The sequence below is a fragment of the Lactuca saligna genome, chromosome 9 (assembly GCF_052625555.1).
Source record: "Lactuca saligna cultivar CGN05327 chromosome 9, ASM5262555v1, whole genome shotgun sequence".
Lineage (NCBI taxonomy): Eukaryota > Viridiplantae > Streptophyta > Magnoliopsida > Asterales > Asteraceae > Lactuca > Lactuca saligna.
The window spans coordinates 157,464,609-157,485,563 of NC_136425.1; the positions used below are offsets into that span (position 1 = coordinate 157,464,609).

At 33.6% G+C, this 20,955-nt stretch overlaps 3 protein-coding genes and 1 long non-coding RNA gene across 4 annotated transcripts; all 4 read left to right on the forward strand.

The window, feature by feature from the left end:
• The first annotated feature begins 1,703 nt into the window (after positions 1-1,703).
• Positions 1,704-5,479, forward strand: LOC145014558 (proton pump-interactor 1-like). Its single transcript, XM_078972948.1, has 7 exons — positions 1,704-1,869; positions 2,587-2,938; positions 3,024-3,218; positions 3,313-3,492; positions 3,585-3,779; positions 3,875-4,498; positions 4,870-5,479. The coding sequence occupies exons 2-7, from the start codon at positions 2,636-2,638 to the stop codon at positions 5,188-5,190; spliced, it is 1,818 nt and encodes a 605-aa protein (XP_078829074.1). The 5' UTR covers positions 1,704-1,869; positions 2,587-2,635; the 3' UTR covers positions 5,191-5,479.
• A 3,035-nt stretch (positions 5,480-8,514) lies between these two features.
• On the forward strand, positions 8,515-9,207 carry LOC145017734 (uncharacterized). Its single transcript, XR_013666639.1, has 2 exons — positions 8,515-8,600; positions 8,717-9,207. It is a non-coding gene; the product is annotated as an uncharacterized LOC145017734 (long non-coding RNA).
• A 2,795-nt stretch (positions 9,208-12,002) lies between these two features.
• Positions 12,003-15,003, forward strand: LOC145018647 (RNA-binding S4 domain-containing protein). Its single transcript, XM_078976520.1, has 9 exons — positions 12,003-12,270; positions 12,656-12,756; positions 12,866-13,071; positions 13,172-13,277; positions 13,785-13,853; positions 13,984-14,048; positions 14,129-14,227; positions 14,313-14,412; positions 14,709-15,003. The coding sequence occupies exons 1-9, from the start codon at positions 12,135-12,137 to the stop codon at positions 14,769-14,771; spliced, it is 945 nt and encodes a 314-aa protein (XP_078832646.1). The 5' UTR covers positions 12,003-12,134; the 3' UTR covers positions 14,772-15,003.
• A 436-nt stretch (positions 15,004-15,439) lies between these two features.
• On the forward strand, positions 15,440-20,184 carry LOC145014049 (dynamin-related protein 5A-like). The gene is made up of 8 exons (XM_078972411.1): positions 15,440-15,863; positions 16,011-16,202; positions 16,306-16,512; positions 16,605-17,033; positions 17,126-17,353; positions 17,445-17,640; positions 18,852-19,395; positions 19,906-20,184. The coding sequence occupies exons 1-8, from the start codon at positions 15,498-15,500 to the stop codon at positions 20,090-20,092; spliced, it is 2,349 nt and encodes a 782-aa protein (XP_078828537.1). The 5' UTR covers positions 15,440-15,497; the 3' UTR covers positions 20,093-20,184.
• The last annotated feature ends 771 nt before the right edge of the window (positions 20,185-20,955 follow it).

Below are 20,955 nucleotides of genomic sequence, written 5' to 3' on the forward strand. Positions count from 1 at the left end.
ACTCAGGAATGGGGTTCATGTTGTAGTTCCGGCTCAGGTGCAGGTACTGAGCCGATTGATGAGCAAATGTGAGAGTTCATCTCATTGGATATTACATGCAGTATTTTGAGCAGACTCTTATAATCTTTGTTACGGTCAAAGAGAGGATTTTGGATATTTTGGATGAGCGTCTTACCGCATTCCGTGCTGAGGTTATGGCTATTATTGGAGCTCATGCTCTTTCTTTCCGTAAGTTCCATGCTTGTGGAGCTCTCGAGTTCTTTGGGGGGAAGGGTCCTATTGCCAGTAGGAGATGGTTAGTGGTTATGGCTAATGCTTTTTGGACGAGTTTCTGTCCCGAGGGGTCGAATGTCAGATTTTCCTCCTATCCTCTGAAGGACAAAGCTTGAGATTAGTAGGAGGAGGTAGACTTCTCTTTGGAAGGCAATTGTGTGTTTAAAAAGTCAAAAGAAAAGTGGTGTCCATCATACATTGATTGTGACTGCATAAAAGTTGACTACAGGTCCAGACATAAATCTTAGAAAGGGGATTAAGACTCTATCGGGTGGTACCTCCTTTCGCGAAGTAGATGTCTTTTGCTATTATAAGTTGATATGTTCTTCCTATCTTGGGCAAATACCACGCTAGAGTGGTATGTCATGCTAGGGTGACAAAACAGATAAATAAAGTAAACTGTCAGTACATTGTCTTGTTGTATGCATTTCATGCATAACATTTCATATATATATATATATATATATATATATATATATATATATATATATATTAAAGAAAAAAATTTACAAATGAGAATATGAACATTATTGTGTCAAAAACCCAAGTAACTCACTTGAAATATTTGTCTTACGTATTTTTTTTGTATGCCATATATCTCAGGTGCATAAGCTTCAGATGAAAAATAAGTAATATTTAAAGAATAAAAGTCTGAGGCCCCATGTAAGATATTCTACTTGACTATGGTTTTGTATCCGGTTTGTAATACCCCTAAATATTGTAAAATTATAAACACTTATGAACTTTTGTAAAATAAATCTTGTATACACGACTAATCCTAGTGTTTTTGTAATAAAAATAAGTTTGTAAAAGTCTTACAAAGTTGGGGTGTTACAATATGTTTATGAATAACCATTGTTGCAAAGAATACAATGAAAAAAGCTTAAACGAAGTTCATATAAAAAATTATGAAAGTTCTAAGTTGGATCATTTTCATATCTTTTGGATATATATATATATATATATATATATATATATATGACCATTGATGTTACAAAAACACAATGAAAAAGATTATATATATATATATATATATACTGGTATAAAAGATTTATGAAAGTTCAAAGAAAAAAAAATTAGATTTTTGCAGTCAACCTAAAATTTTTATAGTCATCGCCTCAGAAAATGACAGACATTGTGTTGGTCAAAATTATGGTTATGTGAGACATTTTCCTAATATTCATGGCTATTTTCTAGAAAAATATTCTAGAGATAGCTATTATGATTCTATTCTCTATATTCTATACTAAAAATAACAATATACTTAGAATTTTTTTCATTTTAGGCAAATCAATGACAAAAATAACAATCCACTTTTTTTACTTTTATTTGTTGAAGTATCTAAAATGAGAAAAAAAAAAAAAAAGAACTATTAATTTACATACAACCAAAAGGAGCCGACTACTTTCACTACATCCATCTATATATACACACACAATCGGTAAACGCCGGACCTTCTTCTCTCTCTAACCCCAAACTCCCAAAAGGCACAGAGATCTATCAACCCTCGCTGACCATTTTTGTATCTCGATCAGGGATGCTTTTTACCCAAATCAGGCTTCACTTGTAATACATCTTCTGTTCTTTCGATTTCTGGTAAGACTGTTTTCTCATATCTATTTATTCATTTCTGTAATTTTACTGTTTTTGGTTTTCGTTTCTTTCTACCCTATCCGTTTCCATTGATTCCTTGTTTATTCGTATCGATCTCGATCCTTGTGGATAATCTGGGGTAATTCTTGTTGAATCGGATCTGGGATTTTTGAATTTTGGTTTATTGATGTGTACAATTCAAATCTCGTCAAGCCTACGATCTTAAATGGTTTTTGATTTCTCATATCTGTATCTGGTTTTGAATTCCGATTAATCTCGATGAATGGACGCGAGTGAACTCTTGTTTCTTTTGATTGATTGTTTTCGAAGATTTATGACCTATATATATCCTGATTCCGGATCTTGTCTTTTCGGGGATGATTCACTTGATTGATTGTCACTAATAAATGTTTAATCATCACCTCTATTTCATACGATGAAGAACAAGAAAAATCGTCTTGGATGCGCCTTTAAACTGATTTACGAAGTGAAGTTTATTTAGCAAACAACCGATTATAATTCAAAACTTTTGATTACCTTGGATTAAAAGCAATCAGATTTCGAGAATCAATTTCGTTGTAATAGTACCGATCATTAAGATAAACTGTAAAATGAACAAACTTTCCTTAGATTGAAGCACCCGATTGATTTTCACAAATTTGAATAAAAAAGGTGTTATCTTATCTATTTTGACTGATTCCTTTCTTCTTATTTCATCAGGATTTTCGAGTTTTAAGGCTTATTCAAGTTATCATATCTTGAAGAAATCATGGGTATCGATGGTGAGTCTGATTTGGTCCATGTGTCTGTTGAGAATGGGAAGAAAGAGAATGGAAATGTTGCTGAAAATGAATCTGATTCTGTTCGAGTAGAAAAAACACCCGAAATCAGCTTTCCAAACAATGCAGTTGATGAATGGCCAGAAGCAAAAAAGTTTCACTCGGTTTATTTTGTTAAATACAGAACAGTTGAAGACCAAAACCTGAAAGCTAAACTCGATCAGGCTGATAAGGAGCTTAGAAAACTTAATCAGGCCCGTGATCCCATCACTGAAAAGCTAAGGGCAAAAAGGGTAATAAAGAAAAAGTTAATCTTTATCAATCTTGATCTTACTTATTGTGTAAATGATTGTCTTACTATTTTCTTGACTTTTGTAGACTGAAAGAGCACAAGTGATAGGCCAATTGAAGGCTTTAGTTGAAGAGAAAAACCAATTTAGGTCAATCATGGATGAGAAAAGGAAAGAAATTGAGCCTCTACAACAAGCATTAGGTAAGTTAAGGGGTCCAAGAGATGCCAATAGAGACAATAGAAGTTTCATTTGTTCATCTGAGGCTGAGCTTAATGATGTTGTAAGTCTTGTTTTCAACATATATAGTTAAAGAATTAAATTCTTGAAAGTTGTTTTCTTGTTTATGAATGTTCTTTTTTTTTTTTGGTATGTAGATTAAGAGTATGCAATATCGCATTCAACATGAAAGTATTACTCTAACTGAAGAAAAACAAATCATTAGAGAAATCAAACAACTTGAAGGGACAAGAGATAAAGTTATTGCCAATGCTGCTATGAGGGCTGAAGTTCAGAAATCTGTTGGTGAAAAAGATGCCATTCAAGACCAGGTCAAAGTAAGTCAAACCATTTTTTATAAAAATGATGCCATATTAAAAAAGAAACAAACTTTATTAATCTTTATTATGATTTCTTTGTTTTTTCTTAGCTTATTGGTGTAGATCTTGATGGGGTCCGCAAAGATCAACAAGCTATAAAGGCAAAAGTGAAGACACTTGAGGCTGAAAAAGAGGCCATAAATGGTGTGATTGCATCTCTAGAGGAGGAGTTGCATGCGGTTGTTGAGAAAAGGGACAAAGTCTATGACAAGATTCGTGAGTTGAGGAATAAACGTGAAGAAGGGGTAATTTGGTCTTTTTGGTTATGGATATATAATAATATATTTTGTGTTTTGTGACATTGTTTGATAGTTACTTGGGTTTTGTGTTTTTTTTTCAGAATACTTGTTTTTACCAGAACCGAACTCTCTTGAATGACGCGAGAAGGCTGGCGGCGGAAAAAGACGTAAACGCCCTTAAAGAGCTTTCCACCTCGGAGGTGGACAAGTTTATGTTACAATGGAATGGGAGTAAAGCGTTTAGAGAAGATTATGAGAAAAGAATATTGCAATCGCTTGATATTCGACAACTAAGCAAAGATGGGCGTATGAGGAATCCCGGAGAGAAGCCGTTGATTGCACCGGAATCACCGATTCCGGTTCCGGAGGCGGAGGTTGTAGCAAAGCCGAAGGCGAAGCAACCGAAGGAAGATCCTGTTCCTCTGCCACCTCCGACGCCGGTTGAGAAAGAAAAAGATGATAAAGCCCAGAAAGAGGTGAATGCAAATGGTGTTGTGAAGGGTAAAAAGGGAAAAGTTGAAGAAAAAGAAGAGGAGGAGGAAGTTTTTAGGGTGGAGAAGAAACCAGAAGTGAAAGAAGTTGATGAGTCGAAATTGAAGGAGTTGAAGAGGGAGGAGGAGATTGCAAAAGCAAAACAAGCTTTGGAAAGAAAGAAGAAGCTTGCGGAAAAAGCGGCATTCAAAGCCAAAAAGAAAGCTGAGAAGGAAGCCGAAAAGAAACTCAAGGTATGGAATGGAATCATTGATTCCGTTGGAATGAAAAAAAGAAAAACTTTTTGTTTTTGTTGGATGGAATTGTACTAACCATTCCTTCCATTTTCTTGGTTCACTCCATACCCATCATGGAATGTAACTAACCATTCCATTGGAATGGAATCACAGATTCCATGGAATGGTTCATTCCGTTGGAAAGACAGAATTGCTGTTAGTTTTGTCAGATGGAATTGAACAAAAAATTCCTTCCATTTTGTCAATTTTCACTCCTAAACACTAGTGTTTTTTTTTCCCATTCCATCATGGAATCTAATGACTCATTCCATTACCCTATTTGTGGTAATCACTCATTCCATTAATGAGGTTTGTGTGATTTGCTACAGGATAAGGAGAAGAAGGAAAAGAAGAAGATGCAGGCATCTACACCAGCTGCAGAGGCGGAGGAAGCAGTGGCGGAAGAGGCGGCAGAGGCACCAGAGGAAGAAAAGGCGACCGAAACAGTCAAGATTCCGGTGAAGTCCAAAGAGCGGAAAGAGAATAATACAAAAATAAGAAGCAGAAGCATGAGGGGAAAAGGACCGGAATCGATCTCAAAAGTGATACTTAAACGTAAGAAGTCAAACAACTACATGTATTATTATGCTGCTGCTGCTTCTGCCATTGTTGTTGTGCTTTTAGCGGTCGGGTATAAGTTTTACGCGTAGACAAGGGAATCGGAGGAATGGGCCGGAATCGGAGTTGGAATCGATCTTGAAAGTAATGTCGTTTTTTTTAGTTTTGGATTCGTTCTTTCTTTTGTTTTCTTTTATATTTTGTATTTGAAGTTTGAGGACTTGATATATGGTTTAGAAAGAGGTAGTTGGAAACATGTACTTGAGAAGTAGAACTTGTTTTTTTCTTTTTTTTTTGGGGTTAGTGTAATTTTGACATTTTGGTTTTTTTGATAAGAAACATGATGATAATGTTATGTGATAAAGGTGGTTGTTATTGTTATTATTTTGTTAGGTGATGATTAGAAGACAAAATATCTGAAACGGTTTTTTTAAACTAGTTATCAAGTGAGTTTTCTACCAAGGATAGTACTTCTAAAAAATTATGTTGTGGTTTTAATTTTATTTATAAAAACATGGTAAAAACTAAAAAGGTTTTCTTATTTACCAAAAAGGTTTTCTTATATATCCAACTCTATTAAAATAAATCAAAAACCAAATAGACCCGATTCTTTAGAGGGTGTTTGAAATTTAATTTAAAAAAAAAACTTATTAATTTATTGAGCTTTTGAAAATTCATTAAGTCAAAATTTTTTTTGACAAAATGATTTTAAAATAACTTTTCATAAGCCCTTAAAAAAGTTTTTAATATGTTAAAATATCTAACTTTTCAAAATCTCTTATAATTTTTTAGGTTGTAAAAACTAAAATACTAGTTAAAAGATAGTAAAAATTTTAAAAAGAAAAATTAAATATCCTTATACCATTTATTCCTACCTCCTATCTGAAACTTCGGTGTAGTGGGGAGCATTTTATACAAAAATTAATTAATATATAAATAATAGTAATTATATATTAACTTTCGAATAATTTTTTTTTTTTCAAATTGGGTGCCAAAAATGTTAAAATGGGGACCATATATGTAAATTTTTCTAAAAAAAATATTTTTTCCATATAATATATGGTGGTACACCCTTTTAAGTGGGGGCAAGACACCCCGCTAAAAATGGTTGTATCCGTCAGTCACTGCTTCTATCCATGTGAAATTATAACATGTGTCCAATTTTAATAAAACTATTAACATTTTAAGATATTTGTCATTACTTCATATTCCTAGGAGGATAAGTAGGAATAAAAATAAAAGGATGTTTAATTTCTCTTTAAAAAAAATAATTTATTGATTTTTTTACTATAAAATTTAATCCAAATATTTTTTAAAGAAGACTTATTGACTTATGGTTGTAGGTTTAAATAAATGTTTCAAAATGTAATTCCAAATACCCTCTTAAAAAACAATGATGTATTCCCGACTATATATAAGAGAGATGGAGAAACTGCTAGTTCATTTTAATAGCAAAAATAGAAATAAGGGTCCACATCTATTTAACATCTTTTGAAAAACATTTTTCAAAATACCATATACTAGTAAATATATTTTTTTTATGCTTTATCATGTTTCAGTAAAAAACTCCTTATGGATGCTGCCCAAAAAATGTATTATATTCCAAGCTAATGTAAGCTTTCCTAAAATTTGTATAAATGTGTCGAGCACATTGTTTGTTCTCCACATGGGAAAAATGTCTTTAGCTGATTCAAGAAGCCACTATAAAGGTCTGTAATGTGGCTACTATTTATTAGTATAATGGATATAAAGAAATAAAGAAAACATTGCATTATGTTGGTTTAAGATCGCAACCAATCCTGTTCACTATCTAGGTCAAGATCTTCATTTAAGAGTTTCAGAAACAAGTCCGGTTAGACTTGTTTTCTAGATCAATAACAATCTATGTTGTTGGGTATACATGGTTATTTGCATCTCTCCCTGTTGTATTTAACAATTCTCCATTTACCTCACCTTTGAGAAAGTAACCATCCAAACCAATGACTATCCTACACACACACACACACACTCTCTCTCTCTCTCTCTCTCACACACACACACACTCTCTCTCTCTCTCTCACACACACACACACTCTCTCTCTCACACACACACACATCACTCAAAGCCTTGAAACATATACAAGTATTTGAAACTAATTATTTCCATCTTGATTTATAATTACACCAACCTTACATGATGGACATGTGTTTAATCTAAAGCAACCCATGCCCATAGTCCCAAATCTTTGCATATTGGGCACATAACTTACATTCGATTAACTATCAGGCCTATTTTTGGCCATACAAAATTGACATATAGATACCACACAATTGATTTTTTATCTCCCTTGTTTTTAACCTTAGGCTTGTTGCAATTTTTGTCTCTTAGGTAAAACAAGAGTCCCAAATTTAAACATTCTTGAACGTTTATAAGTGTCAGTTATATCCTTGATTCACTAGTACAAAAGCTATTTAATAGTGTGATGAGTTTTTCTTTTTTGGTGCGGTGGTAACTTAAAACCGCATCGTTAAAAAACCAAAACGGTGCCCGTTGATCTCACACCTATTGAATGGGAAAACCGTTGCCCGGGAACGAAATTGAAGGAGGGAACTAAATGTTTAATGATGCGATTCTGATATAAACGCACCAACAAATGCAATTTAATGCGATCATATTGAATCCTATATTTGGTACTACTCATTTGCCCCTCATTTCTTTCTCATTTTTTCCATCATTAGTATGGTAAACTTGAGCTCATATTTCATCTTCCATATCTCTCATAAACATTATGTAATTATCATTGCTCAATAAAATATTGAGAAAAAGGTGTCCTTACACTTATCTTGTGTTGTAATCATGACCCATGTAAAATGCCATGAAGCTCTAAGCCACTTTGTTTAATTCGGAAGAAAAGTTTGTTTAATCGAGCAAATGGGTCAATCATATCGTCATCTGCCGAACCCATTATTGATACATACACAATGTTACACAGCCATAGTGCCAAAGAATGTAAATTACACATTTAAGAAACCAAGACTAAAGCTAAATAACTAAAATGACATTGATATGGCACTAAAGAAACTTACTTTGTCAATATATATCTTCACATAACTACTTTAAATACCCAAAAAAATTTCTGATTAAACAAGCTTAATCTTACTGATGGTGGATCGTCCCTAGACCTCCCTAACAGAAGGATAGAAAGGAACGATATAATGGAAGGATAGAAATGAATGATAAAATGGTTGGATAGAAAGGACGAAAGAATAGAAATGATGGAAGGATAAAAAAGTAGGATATTCTAAATAAGGTAGGAATAATAGATAAAGATTTGGCAATAACACAACACCTAATATTATATTAGTAGACTAGTATACTAGCTAATATAATATTGTTGTGGATATCCCTTCCCATCCTATAAATAACAATATTTTCCAAGCACTCCAGGGTGTGGTCTTCACTCGCTTCAATCTCTCTTATGGAGACATCCTTATCTCCACACAGGCCTTTTCACCTCACTAGGTGGAGTTGGTTCTCTTTACACTGACAATCTAACTTGATTTGAGAGCTTGCTCCCAAGGCATAGTTCATGGGACAAACCTAACAATCTTCTTTCTTGAATTCTAACCTTGTGTCAGGACGTACGGGCCAAGGGACAGTCTCAGATAGACAATTTCTATGGGGCGTAGGCCTCCCAAAAGGTAACAGAGGCGGGACGGAGATTGACCCTCGAGTGCAAAGGCAGAAGGGAGCTTGACTGCAAGACCCACCTGTCGAGAAGGGCGATATTGCTTAGGTTTCATAGTCGGGATCCAACCACAACGCACACCTAACAGACATATGAGCTAGATGCAACACCCGGATAACCAATTATAGAACCCGAAGTGTCATCACTTACCCGTTTGCTTATTCTTAAACTCTATTTTCATTATGAATAGACAAAATTGCAAAAATGATCCCTGTGGTTGGCAAAATTATGTGGTTTTGGTCCAAAAAAAAAAATTTGCGGTGCAATAGTGGTCCAATTTCGAAAACTTTGTGTGGTTTTGGTCCCTACGGTTGGTATTTCTGTATGGTTTTGGTCCATACTCCATCTGAAATGACCAATATGCCCTTAAATATTCCCTTTTGACTTATTTTATTTAACTTATTATTATTTTATTTAAAAAAAAGAAAAAGAAATACTTCATCTGAAATTATCATCCCCACACCCCACCCAACTCTCTCTCTCTCTCTCTCTCTCTCTCTCTCTCCTTATGATCCTCCAGATAAAAAAACCCAACTCGTTCTTGAAGGTGTTGTCTACCAGGTCCATTGCAATCATCATCATTCCATGCTTCTCCTTCGCACCCCCAACAACCACCATCCTGCCACTATCACATCTGTGATAACACCTGTAACTAAAACCGTAAATCTCCACAGTTTTTGATTCTGCAGAAGAAGGAGACGAACATGAAGGGTCGGGGTTTGGAAATTATCTCATAATCTAAAGATGAAGAAGGTGATGGGAGAGGTTGGGTTTTTTCTTGACCTATATTGCCCTGGTTCACCCCACGTCTCTATTTTTTCACAATTGATCGACACCCACCTGGTGTCTTTTTCTGAACCGATTACAAGTCTACATCCTATTTCTTTTTCTTTGTTCTAAATAGAGATGTCAGTTCAACAATAGGGGTGTCTTTCTTCTGATGATTTGGCGGGACTGAGATGATTAAGAGCAGTGAAATTTGTGGCTAGGCTCATGGCATTTAACAATGGTGGTATTGGGTGGTTATTTTCTTGGTTTAAGAGGGATGGATGAGTGTTTATGGTGGTGATTGGTGGCTAATTTTGGTTTGATTTTTCTGGCAAGATCTAGGAGGGAGAGGCATCTGGTAGGGTTTTCTAGAAAAATTTGATGACCGATGGTTTGGTGGTTGTTGGTGAAGGCTTATCAGGTTAAGGAAGGAGATGTAGGGGCGGGGAAGATGGAGATGGTTAGCGGCGAATGGTGGTGGGGGAATGTAGATAGTGGCAGGAGGAGAGATAAAGAAAGATTTTTTGTGTGTTCTTAAGAGGATGGTGGAGAACAACGACGATGGCATGCGAATGGTGGTGATAAATGGCGATGATGGCAAACCGATAGTGGTGGTGAACGGCGTTGGTAGCAGGTGGATCATGGTGGTGAACGATGTTGGGATATGTTGGGAGTTCTTGAGAGGGTTGCAGTGGGTACTCTTAGAGAGAGAGAGAGAGATACTTTTTGTATTTTTAATTATTTAAAAACATTAATATAAATATAAAAAATAAAAAATACAAATCTAAAGGGTATAATAGTCATTTTAAGTGTATAGGGTCCAAAAACACTAAAACGATCCAAAATTGGACCATTGATGCACCACCAAACTTTTTTAGACTAAAACCGCAGAATTTTACCAACCATAAGGACCATTTTTGCAATTTTGTCTTATGAATATTTTTAAGGTATAACGGTTGTAAGCGGGAGACATGTTAACACCATTAAGGGTTTAATGACTATGTTGGAAGCTACGTAAGAATAAGTAACGAACTAAGCTTAGGGTAACCTAATAAATGCCAATAATGAAAAATACTTCTTAACTTTTGTTCTTTTCCACACAAAAAATCGTACTTGGGTTAAAAACGTTGTCAAACTTAAACACTTTTATGGTATTATCCCTTTAATTATTCAACATAAATGTCTCTTCTATGTTCTTGAAACTCAAAGACCCTAAAATACTAGTATCATTATGTATTCTTAAATGAGAAAGACATCACAAATGGCAAAGAAGTGCATTTTAGTGGCTCCAAAAAATCAAAATCAATATATTTCTAGGAACAAAGAAATCAATAAAAAAACGATGAGATAGCACTTGTTCGCTCATAGAACTTATTCGAAGTTACAAACTCCAAAACCATACCGACAAAACTCAAATCGAAAAATCGAAAACCTAACCAAGTGGGATTGAATTTTTATAAAAACCAATATTATTGGTTCAGTCGTTTTTTTTTTTTTTTTTTTTTTTTTTTTTTAATTTTTTTATTATAAACTCACCATCAAAGCCGAACCGATCCATGGGGTTAAAATCCGGTCCATCGTATATATTATTTAATATTTATTATATTTTAAATATTATTTCTATTTACTATACATATTTTATGTTTAAGAACTAATGAAAATAATCTAGGTAGGTATTATTAAGTTGGATTCAATACCATTTATCTTTTACAACAACGAACTTTCAATGAGTTTGAACCCGAAAACCCAATAAACCATAAACGCACAAATCCATGAGTTCAAACCGAAAACTCACAATCTTCCAAAAACCAACCCCCATGTGTTTTGAAACCGAAAAAATTAAACTTTTACGGTTTTAACAAAAACGACCTATATTCGTCTCTAGGTTGAGAGATATACTCATCACAACCTACAAACAAACTCTAGGTTGTGAGTTATACTCAAACCACCTAAACAAATATTTTTTCATCAGGACATTAGAAGAAAATATCAATGATAAGAATGATGAGGCGATATGACCTTATAGTTGATTTTGTTGTAGGCATAAGAGAAACAATGACATGTAGATAATAAAGGAAAAAACTTACAAAAACCCAACATATTTTCATCAAATCCTTAAAAAATTATTATATTTTTTTTTTTTATGTTAAAACCCTTATATTTTTTAAAATCTTTAATTTAAGGTTTTGAGTTCGATAAACCCTACATAACAAAAAATGCAAGGTAATCGATTTCAAACGGTTTGATGGTTATAATCCATTAGATAGAACGTAAATTTGTTGAGTTTTTATGAAGTTTTTCAATAAAAAAATAAAAATAAAAACATGAAATGTGGAAGAAAAAAAAGTTTCTAGAAAATTGAGGCTAAAACTGAAAATTTAGAAGCCTATCTTTTTAATTATCATTTGCTTATCGAATCCAACATTCAAGAGCCAAACTTTACGAGTGGCAGCAAACACGAATTCAAGATAATAACGGTTTCATTCGATCTCAAACTGGCACGATAAGCAAGATTCCGGCACAAGGCAGATACGACGGCCATGGTATCAATGAGCTTCGCCGCCGCGGCACAGCCGTTTCTGAAAAGAGCCGTTCAAATCATCCCTAGCCCTAATTTTACACTCCTCAACCATAAGTTTCCTCCCTCTTTATTCCATGCTCCTTTGACTTCTTCAGGTTTCATCATCAATTCTCATATCCCTTCTCAATTTTTTTTTTTTGCAATTGATGTCACGATTTGTCAAATTTACTTGCTTTCTTCTTAATTTTATGTTAATTAGTCATGGGTTTAATGTATACGTACTGAAAGTTAATAATTGATCATCCTTTCACTTTGAAAGTCCAACATTTCACCGTTTAACTTCAAAATTACATGCGAATTCCGGAAGTTTTCTTGAAAACAATTCTCGCTACTTACTGTTTACAACAGGAACTCAAAATACTGATACAATTGGTGTTAAATGTGTAACAACACCTATAAATTTTGCATTTTAGAAATACTAGATTTGACCTCAGAAAGGTCAAACCCCTAAATCTTGATTCCTTTTGTATTTCAACTTAGGGACTATTGGTATATGTCATGTGGCACAAGCTATAAAGGGTGACTCTGAGGTTTCACTGAAGGGAGTTGCTAATGAAGAAGTGAAGCATATATTTGAAATGGTAACTATGCATGACAAGGGGTAAAAGGGTAATTTTGCTTTTGAAGCTTCCCGAAACAAAAAAAAAGCCATTTTTGATTCTTATGAATTCAAATTTCGGTTTGTATTAGGCAAAACGGGCATCATTAAGGCGTGAAGTTCTTCACACGGATTTTCTCACACCACCTGTGTTGAAGGAGTCAATGGTAATTTTAGAAAAGTTAGCAGATGTTAAGGTTTTCTCTCAAGGTGGTTACCCGGAGGCTGAACGTTGCCGGCTGTCAGTTGGGCATCCGGAAGCTTTGACAACCGAGCCCGACGTTGTGGCGGCGATAAGGTGGGTCAGGGTTATTTTTGTCTTTTTTACATTTTAGATTCAAATTTTGGGTTTAAAGATCTTTGATATATTGATTTCTTTTTGATTTTTTTTTTATCAGTATTTCGGGGAACTTTGGGTTTCAACCTTGTTCCCATGGTGACTTTCTTGGCTCTATTCTTGGCACGGGGATTGTAAGAGATAAAGTAGGGGACATTCTTTTGCAGGTAATATTAGAAAAACAGATACAAACAATAAAGCTGACAGTAAAAAGACACAAACAGTAAAGCTTTTACAGATAGTAAAAAGATACGAACAATAAAGTTGACGGTAAAAAGATACAAAAATAAAGCTTACAATAAAAAGATACAAACAAGAAAAAGATACAAAGAATAAAGTTGACAGTAAAAAGATACAACAATAAAGCTGATAGTAAAAAGATAAAATGATACAGACAATAAAGCTGACAGTAAAAAGATACAGACAATAAAACTGACAGTAAAAAAATAAAAAGATACAGACAGTGAAGCTACCAGTAAAAAGATACAAACAGTAAAACTGATAGTAAAAAGATACAAACAATAAAGTTGACAGTAAAAAGATACAAACAGTAAAACTGATTGCATAAGTTTAATTTGCATATACACGAATAACAAAAAGTGAAGTTGAAAAAAAGAAAAAGAAAAATACATATAATTTGTTGAAAACCAATTGTTTTTTTTGTTTGGTTGTAGGGTGAAAAAGGAGCTCATGTTCTTGTTGTTCACGAATTAGTTGACTTCCTTACCATGTCACTCGATAAGGTAACAAAGGAATGGACTTTGGTCAATTTCTATTTTAGAGAATGTACTTTGAAAGTCAACTTTTAAGGGAATATGTTATAAGTCTATAATCAAATAAGGGTCAATTTTACATAAATTTTATCTATGATAGGTTGGGAATGTACCCGTTACATGTAAGAAGATGCCATTGATTGCCCTTGAATATGAACCACCAAGGTCATTAACAAAAATATTATTTTTTTCTTTTTAAATTTTTTTAGGGTAATAAACTTGACCTAAAACTCGCTTTTTTGTAGGACTAAAACATTCAAAACAGTAGAAGCTTCTATGAGAATTGATGCCATAGCAAGTGCAGGATTCAAGATTTCAAGATCAAAATTAGTTGCCTTGATTAGGTACAACCCTTACGACAATTTTCTTAATATTATTTGAAAAAAATCATTTTTTTTTTTGCATTAATTTTGGAGCCTTGTGTTTTAGTGATGGGGATGTGCGTGTGAATTGGGTGACTGTGTCGAAGAATAATACAACTATAAGAAGTGGAGACATGATATCTGTAAGTGGGAAAGGAAGACTAAAGGTTAGATAACACAAAACTATCTTTTTCCTACTAAATGTTGTCTGGATTAATGATGTTTTAAAAGACAACGACGAAAAACTTGAGGAAATGGAAAGAAAAATAAGTGAGGGGAGTTTTGTAAAAGGTCACGACTTAATGGGGAAAGCATATCATTTTACAAACTTTCTGTTGTTAAGTCGTTTTTTCTGTATTAGGTCAAAAAAGAGACACATGTATATGTTTATTATATAAAAAAGAAACAACACATAGTTTTTTGGTTTTGTCAAATTACACCTTGGTGTTTTGCATTTCGACAGATAGGAGAAGTGAATGAAACCAAGAAGGGAAAGTTTGCAGTTGAGCTCATACGCTTTTTATGATCTTCTTCTTAGTGATGATGCTTGATCGATATTTTGAAAGTTGAAACTTAAAATGGGTGAAATGTGGGCATTGGTTTAAACTCAAAGGGGTGTTTTGGAAAATATTGCAAACTCAATGGGCTAGTTTCACATGCTTGTATAGTTTCTCTAAGGTTGTATTGAATTTGACTATTGAGATATGTATGTGCTTCTTGACGGGTTAATTATTAAAAAGTTTTGAAGTTTTAGGCCATTTTTCCGTTTTTCCCTATATATTAAAAAGTAAAATATAAAGAAAAATAATGACCTCATGGTTAAATTTGTTATAGTAAAGAGTCTAACTCTCAACATTTGTTTTAACAAAATGTTACCTTCCAACGTAAATAGATTACAAAATAACCAAAGAAATATTTCAAAAAATGTATTACAAAAAATTCTGTACTTATGTTGTATAGAAATGTTTATTGTTCTTATTATTATTTGAATTATTTACAAAGATATATCAATATCAAATAAAAAATTTATAACTAAATAGATTTTTTAAGCGTAATTCCTTAAAACAATAAATACAATATAATAATTTATAATAATCAAATAAATAAGATGATATATAGTTAATAGTTATATACATATAGAAATGGGCTTTTTAGGCCCACTTACTATCTTTATTATACAACGGCTATCATGTCCCAAATTCGAACAATTCAAACTGAATCCAACTCTCCCTCCAGTTCTCTGCATTCTACAATGGCGACCTCCAATGGCTTCCTAACGACGCCAACCAAAACCACACTAAACGATAAAAATTCTTCTTCATCTGTTTCAAGGAAGCACCACCGTTTTCACCAGAAAACCACCGACTCATCGTCTTCCTTCAAGGCACGATTCGAAGCCTACAATCGCCTTCAAGCTGCCGCAGTTGCATTTGGAGAAAAGCTTCCAATTCCTGAGATTGTAGCCATTGGAGGTCAGTCTGATGGAAAGAGCTCGCTTCTCGAAGCACTTCTGGGATTCCGATTTAACGTTCGCGAGGTCGAAATGGGTACCCGTAGACCTCTCATACTTCAGATGGTTCATGATCCTACTGCTCTCGATCCTAGGTGTCGATTTCAGGTCAGTTCCGGTTTCCCCCAATTGCATATGATCGTGTGTTACGCATTAAGTTAATTTGTAGTTAGGGTTTATGATTGAAAGAGCTTCTATTTGCTTGCAACTTTAGTTATTTCTTGTTTGATTCTCAAATTTCACTTTAAACAACAGGAAGAGGATTCTGAGGAATATAGCACTCCTATCATGTCAGCATCTGCAGTTGCAGACACCATCAAATCAAGAACAGATACACTCTTGAAGAAGACTAAAACTGCAGTCTCTCCTAAGCCAATTGTAATGCGAGCTGAATATGCACATTGCCCTAATCTCACCATCATCGACACTCCTGGATTTGTTCTCAAGGTAACACACATACAATATACTCACAAGTTTTTGAATCAACATCAACATCAACATTTACATACATGTTAATGATACTTATAACTTAAAAAACTGTAATTGTCAGGCCAAAAAAGGTGAACCAGAGAGCACACCAGAAGAAATCCTATCAATGGTGAAGTCATTAGCTACCCCACCACACAGAATCCTTGTATTCCTTCAACAAAGTAGTGTGGAATGGTGCTCATCTTTATGGCTTGATTCCATTCGCGAAATTGATCCAACTTTTCGAAGAACTGTAATTGTTGTCTCCAAATTTGATAATCGCCTCAGGGTATATACACAAACATTCAAAATCCTTTTAAGCTAATCTATAATCTAATATACCAATTATACAGATTTAAAAAAATGTAATAATTCTTGTAGGAATTCACTGAAAGATGGGAAGTGGATACCTACTTAAGTGCAAGTGGCTACCTTGGAGAAAATACACGCCCCTTTTTTGTAGCTCTACCAAAAGACAAATCAACAGTTTCAAATGAAGAATTTCGCCACCAAATCTCCCAAGTGGATCTTGATGTATTACACCATCTACAAAACTCGGTGAAAGGTGGATTTGATGAAGAAAAATATAAATCCCAAATTGGGTTTTCATGTCTTAAAGATTACCTTGAATCTGAGCTTCAAAAGAGATATAAAGAAGCTGCTCCAGCAACTTTGGCATTGCTTCAACAACGTTGTAGTGAAGTCACTACCGAATTAAACTCCATGGATTCCAAAATTCAAGCTACTTCAGATGTTGCTCATCTTCGTAGATCATCAATGTTGTTTGCATCTTCTATCTGCAACCATTTGGTATAAAGTTGTTCTTCGTTAACTTTGTATAGTTAGTATCCATGTAGTATTTACCTATTTACCCTTATTGTTATTGTTATTGTTGGATGAAGGGATCACTGATAGATGGAGCAGTGGATCCTGACCCAGAGCAATGGGGAAAAACAACAGAAGAGGAAAGATTAGAAAGTGGAATTGGAAGTTGGCCTGGTGTTTCGAATGCTATAAAGCCACCTAATGGTAGCCTTCGCCTTTATGGTGGAGCTGCTTTTGAAAGAGTTATGCATGAGTTTCGTTGTGCTACGTATTCAATCGAATGCCCTCCTGTTTCACGAGAGAAGGTAAAAATAAAAAATAAAGAATAAAATTCACTTAAAGACGAGTTATATTTTTATTTTTTTGGATAATATGATTTTGAATGTGGTTTGATAGGTGGCGAATATAATACTTGCTCATGCGGGTAGAGGTGGCGGGAGAGGGATTGTGGAGGCGGCTGCTGAGATTGCTCGGGCAGCTGCCCGGTCTTGGCTTGCCCCGATGCTTGATACTGCTTGTGAACGGCTTGCTTTTGTGTTGAGAAACCTCTTTGATCTTGCTATTGAGAGAAATCACCACTCCCATGCTAATTGTAAGCTCCTTAACTTTATGGTTTGGGGTTTAGGCTTTAGGGTTGGGTTGGGTTGAGATAGACAGATTTGAAAATTTCCCAATCCAACCCAACCCAACCCAACCAATCTGTTTAAATTAAACAGATTGAAAATTTCAACCCAACCCAACCTCTTAGATAAACATCTAACATGTTTTAAATAAATATATAAGTTACAAAAGTTTAAAAAGAATACACAACTAGCAATTAATTATATAAATCTAATAGGTTGACTCAATTAAATTTCAAATGAACATTACATAAAAAAATGTTTAAGACTAAGTTATATAAGTTACAAATATTTAAAAAGAACGGATATATACACGAAAGTCCTAATATTCTCATTGATTTGATAAGAAAATCCTAAATTTTATTTTTGATAGTAAAATCCTAATTACCGACAATTTTTGACACATTTACCCTTTTTTTTCCGATTAGCCGGAAATTGGGACTTTATTGTAAAAAAATAAAGTTTAGGACTTTCTTTTTAAATCGTAAATTAGGACTTCATTGTCAAAAAAAAAAAAAAATTCGGACTTTTTTGTTAAATTGTTGAAAATATTGGAACTTTACTATATATATCCCTTTCTCTGGTTAGACTATCATACCATTAAATTTCCCAATCTTTTCAATGATTTGACAAGTGTCCTAATCATTATTTTTTGACAGTAAAATCCTAATTCACGATTTGACAATAAAGTCCTAAATTTTATATTTTTTGACAATAAAGTCCTAATTACCGACTAACCTGAAAAAAAGGGATAAATGTGTTAAAATTTGCCGGTAATTAAGACTTTACTGTCAAAAAAATTAAGTTTAAGACTTTCTTGATGAAAATATTAGGATTTTATTGTATATATTCCTAAAAAGAATTCACAACTAGAAATTAGTTGTCCAAATAACATTCTACTAAGCAATAACCTATAATATATATATATATATATATATATATATATATATATATATATATAACCGGGTTGGCAGGTTGACTTTTGATCAAAATTTCAACCATAACCGAACATATTAAATTAAAAGGGCTCTTTAGGGTTGATGTGCTTAATTAAACATGTTGAAAATGTCGACTTAGCAAGTTCCAATGTAGATTTGGCTTCTTGTGGGCCCATTATGTACCCGATCTACATCTCACATGATACTTTTGAGACTATGATTGTGACTGTTTTTTTTGTTGACAGATGCAAAAAAGATTGTGGATATGGAGGGATACATAGGATTTCACGCCGCTTTAAGACACTCATACAATTCTTTCATACAAAATCTTTCGAAAGAATGCAAACAACTTGTTCGCCATCACCTCGATTCAGTCACAAGCTCATATTCTCAAATATGTTATGAAACCGATCCTATTACTCCTTACAGATATCGACATTCAACATTATTTCTTGAATTATCGCAACATAAAACGAAAACATCTAGAAAAGAAAACGTACCCAATAAGGACACGACACCTGGCAAACTTGTGGACCCACGAGAAGCTTACAAGACTATCCCCGAAACCCCTTCGCCTGACCAACCATCTGATGATAATTTTGTCATTAAAAAAGAAAATGAAATTTATAAAAGACCTTCAAGGATTCATGGTAACAATAATAATTTGAGATCTGGTTGTTCGTATTCTGAAATTTGTTTATCGGCTTCACAACATTTTGCACGAATTCGTGAAGTTTTGATTGAGCGGAGTGTGACATCAGCATTGAATTCTGGTTTTTTAACCCCATGGTATGTTTCTAATGTTTCAAATGTTTTTTTTTTTTTATCTTGATGATTTTTTATTCGATAGAAATCAAAAACTTTAAAGTTTTATTCGATATACATTACAAAGTTCAAAGCTTCATTCAGTATAACATCACAATCCAAAGTTCAAAACTTTATTCAATTACGAAACTTAAAAACTTTTTTCGATATTTTTAGCTCCTATATGTTTTTTTTTGTAGACTTGTTGAATTTTTTTTTTCCCATGTGGGTAGCCATAAATATCATGTTGTTACTTGATATACATCAAAAACTTAGAAAACTTTATTCATATAAATCACATAATTCATAGCTTTTACAGCTTTTAATGCTTTCATATGTTACCTTTATGTAGGTAGCCATAAATACAATGTTCTTTTTTTCAACACTTTCATCAAAAACATTAAAAATGTACATCTATTGGTTCTTCTATATACTTGTTTTTATAAATATCATGTTTTTATAAACTTGTTTTTAATTTTTTTTTCATGTGGATAGTCGTGAACGTCTAATGGTGGCACTTGGATTGGATTTATTCGGTGTAAATGATGAGAAATTTATGGATATGTTTGTAGCCCCGGGAGCAATTGATGTCCTACAAAATGAACGCGAGTCTCTTCAAAAACGTCAAAAGATATTGCACACTTGTTTGTCTGAATTCAAATCTATTGCTACATCACTCTAAAATGTTTTTTTTTAACTATGTTACATGATGTTTATCCATATAGGGTGTAACAACTGATATAAATAAACAAATATTTTTTTAGTTTTCTACAAGGAATGTTCTTCCATTAAGACTTTTGATCGTTAAGCATTTAGGGTGTTTGGTAAATTTAAAATCAACATATAAATAATCAAGTACACCTCAGAATCAACATTTTCATCATACGTAAAGTTTTTTTTTTTTTTTTAATAAAGTTCGAAAGATACCTTTCTTTTCTTTGATTCTTCTTTCGAAAAGTTCAAAATGGGTACCAGATTTGAGGTCAAACCAATAACGTGTTTAACATCCAAAGTGGAGCTGTACTTTTTCTTTTTTGCATTCGAAATGGAGGAAGTAATAACGAAGCAAAGTAGATGTTTTGATTGAATAATTTGCTGATATTTTTGGAAATATAATATATTTGTTGCAAAACCCTACTTCCGATTGCAAACTTTCGCCTTTTTTTAGGGTTGAATTTAGGGATGTAACCGAGTTGAGCCAACTCGTGAGATAATCGAGACCGACTTGAAAAATACGCGAAATCAACTCGGTTTAAGTTGAGTCGAGCTTTAGTATTGGAATACGTGGCTCAAGAAGTTCAAGAGCTTAAATAAACAATATTATATGTACACATTTATCTTATGCTTTATTCATATTTTTCATATTATAGGATCAGAGTCGAATCCTGCTCACGAGCTTAATAACATTTCTATTGTAAATTAATGTGATTTTATTTTCTTAGTAATTAATTGAGTCGAGTCGAGCTCGAACTTGAAATTAAGGCCTGAGTCGAGTTTCAAGGTTGGTAGTGTTTGACAACTCGACTCGATTACATTCATTTTTCC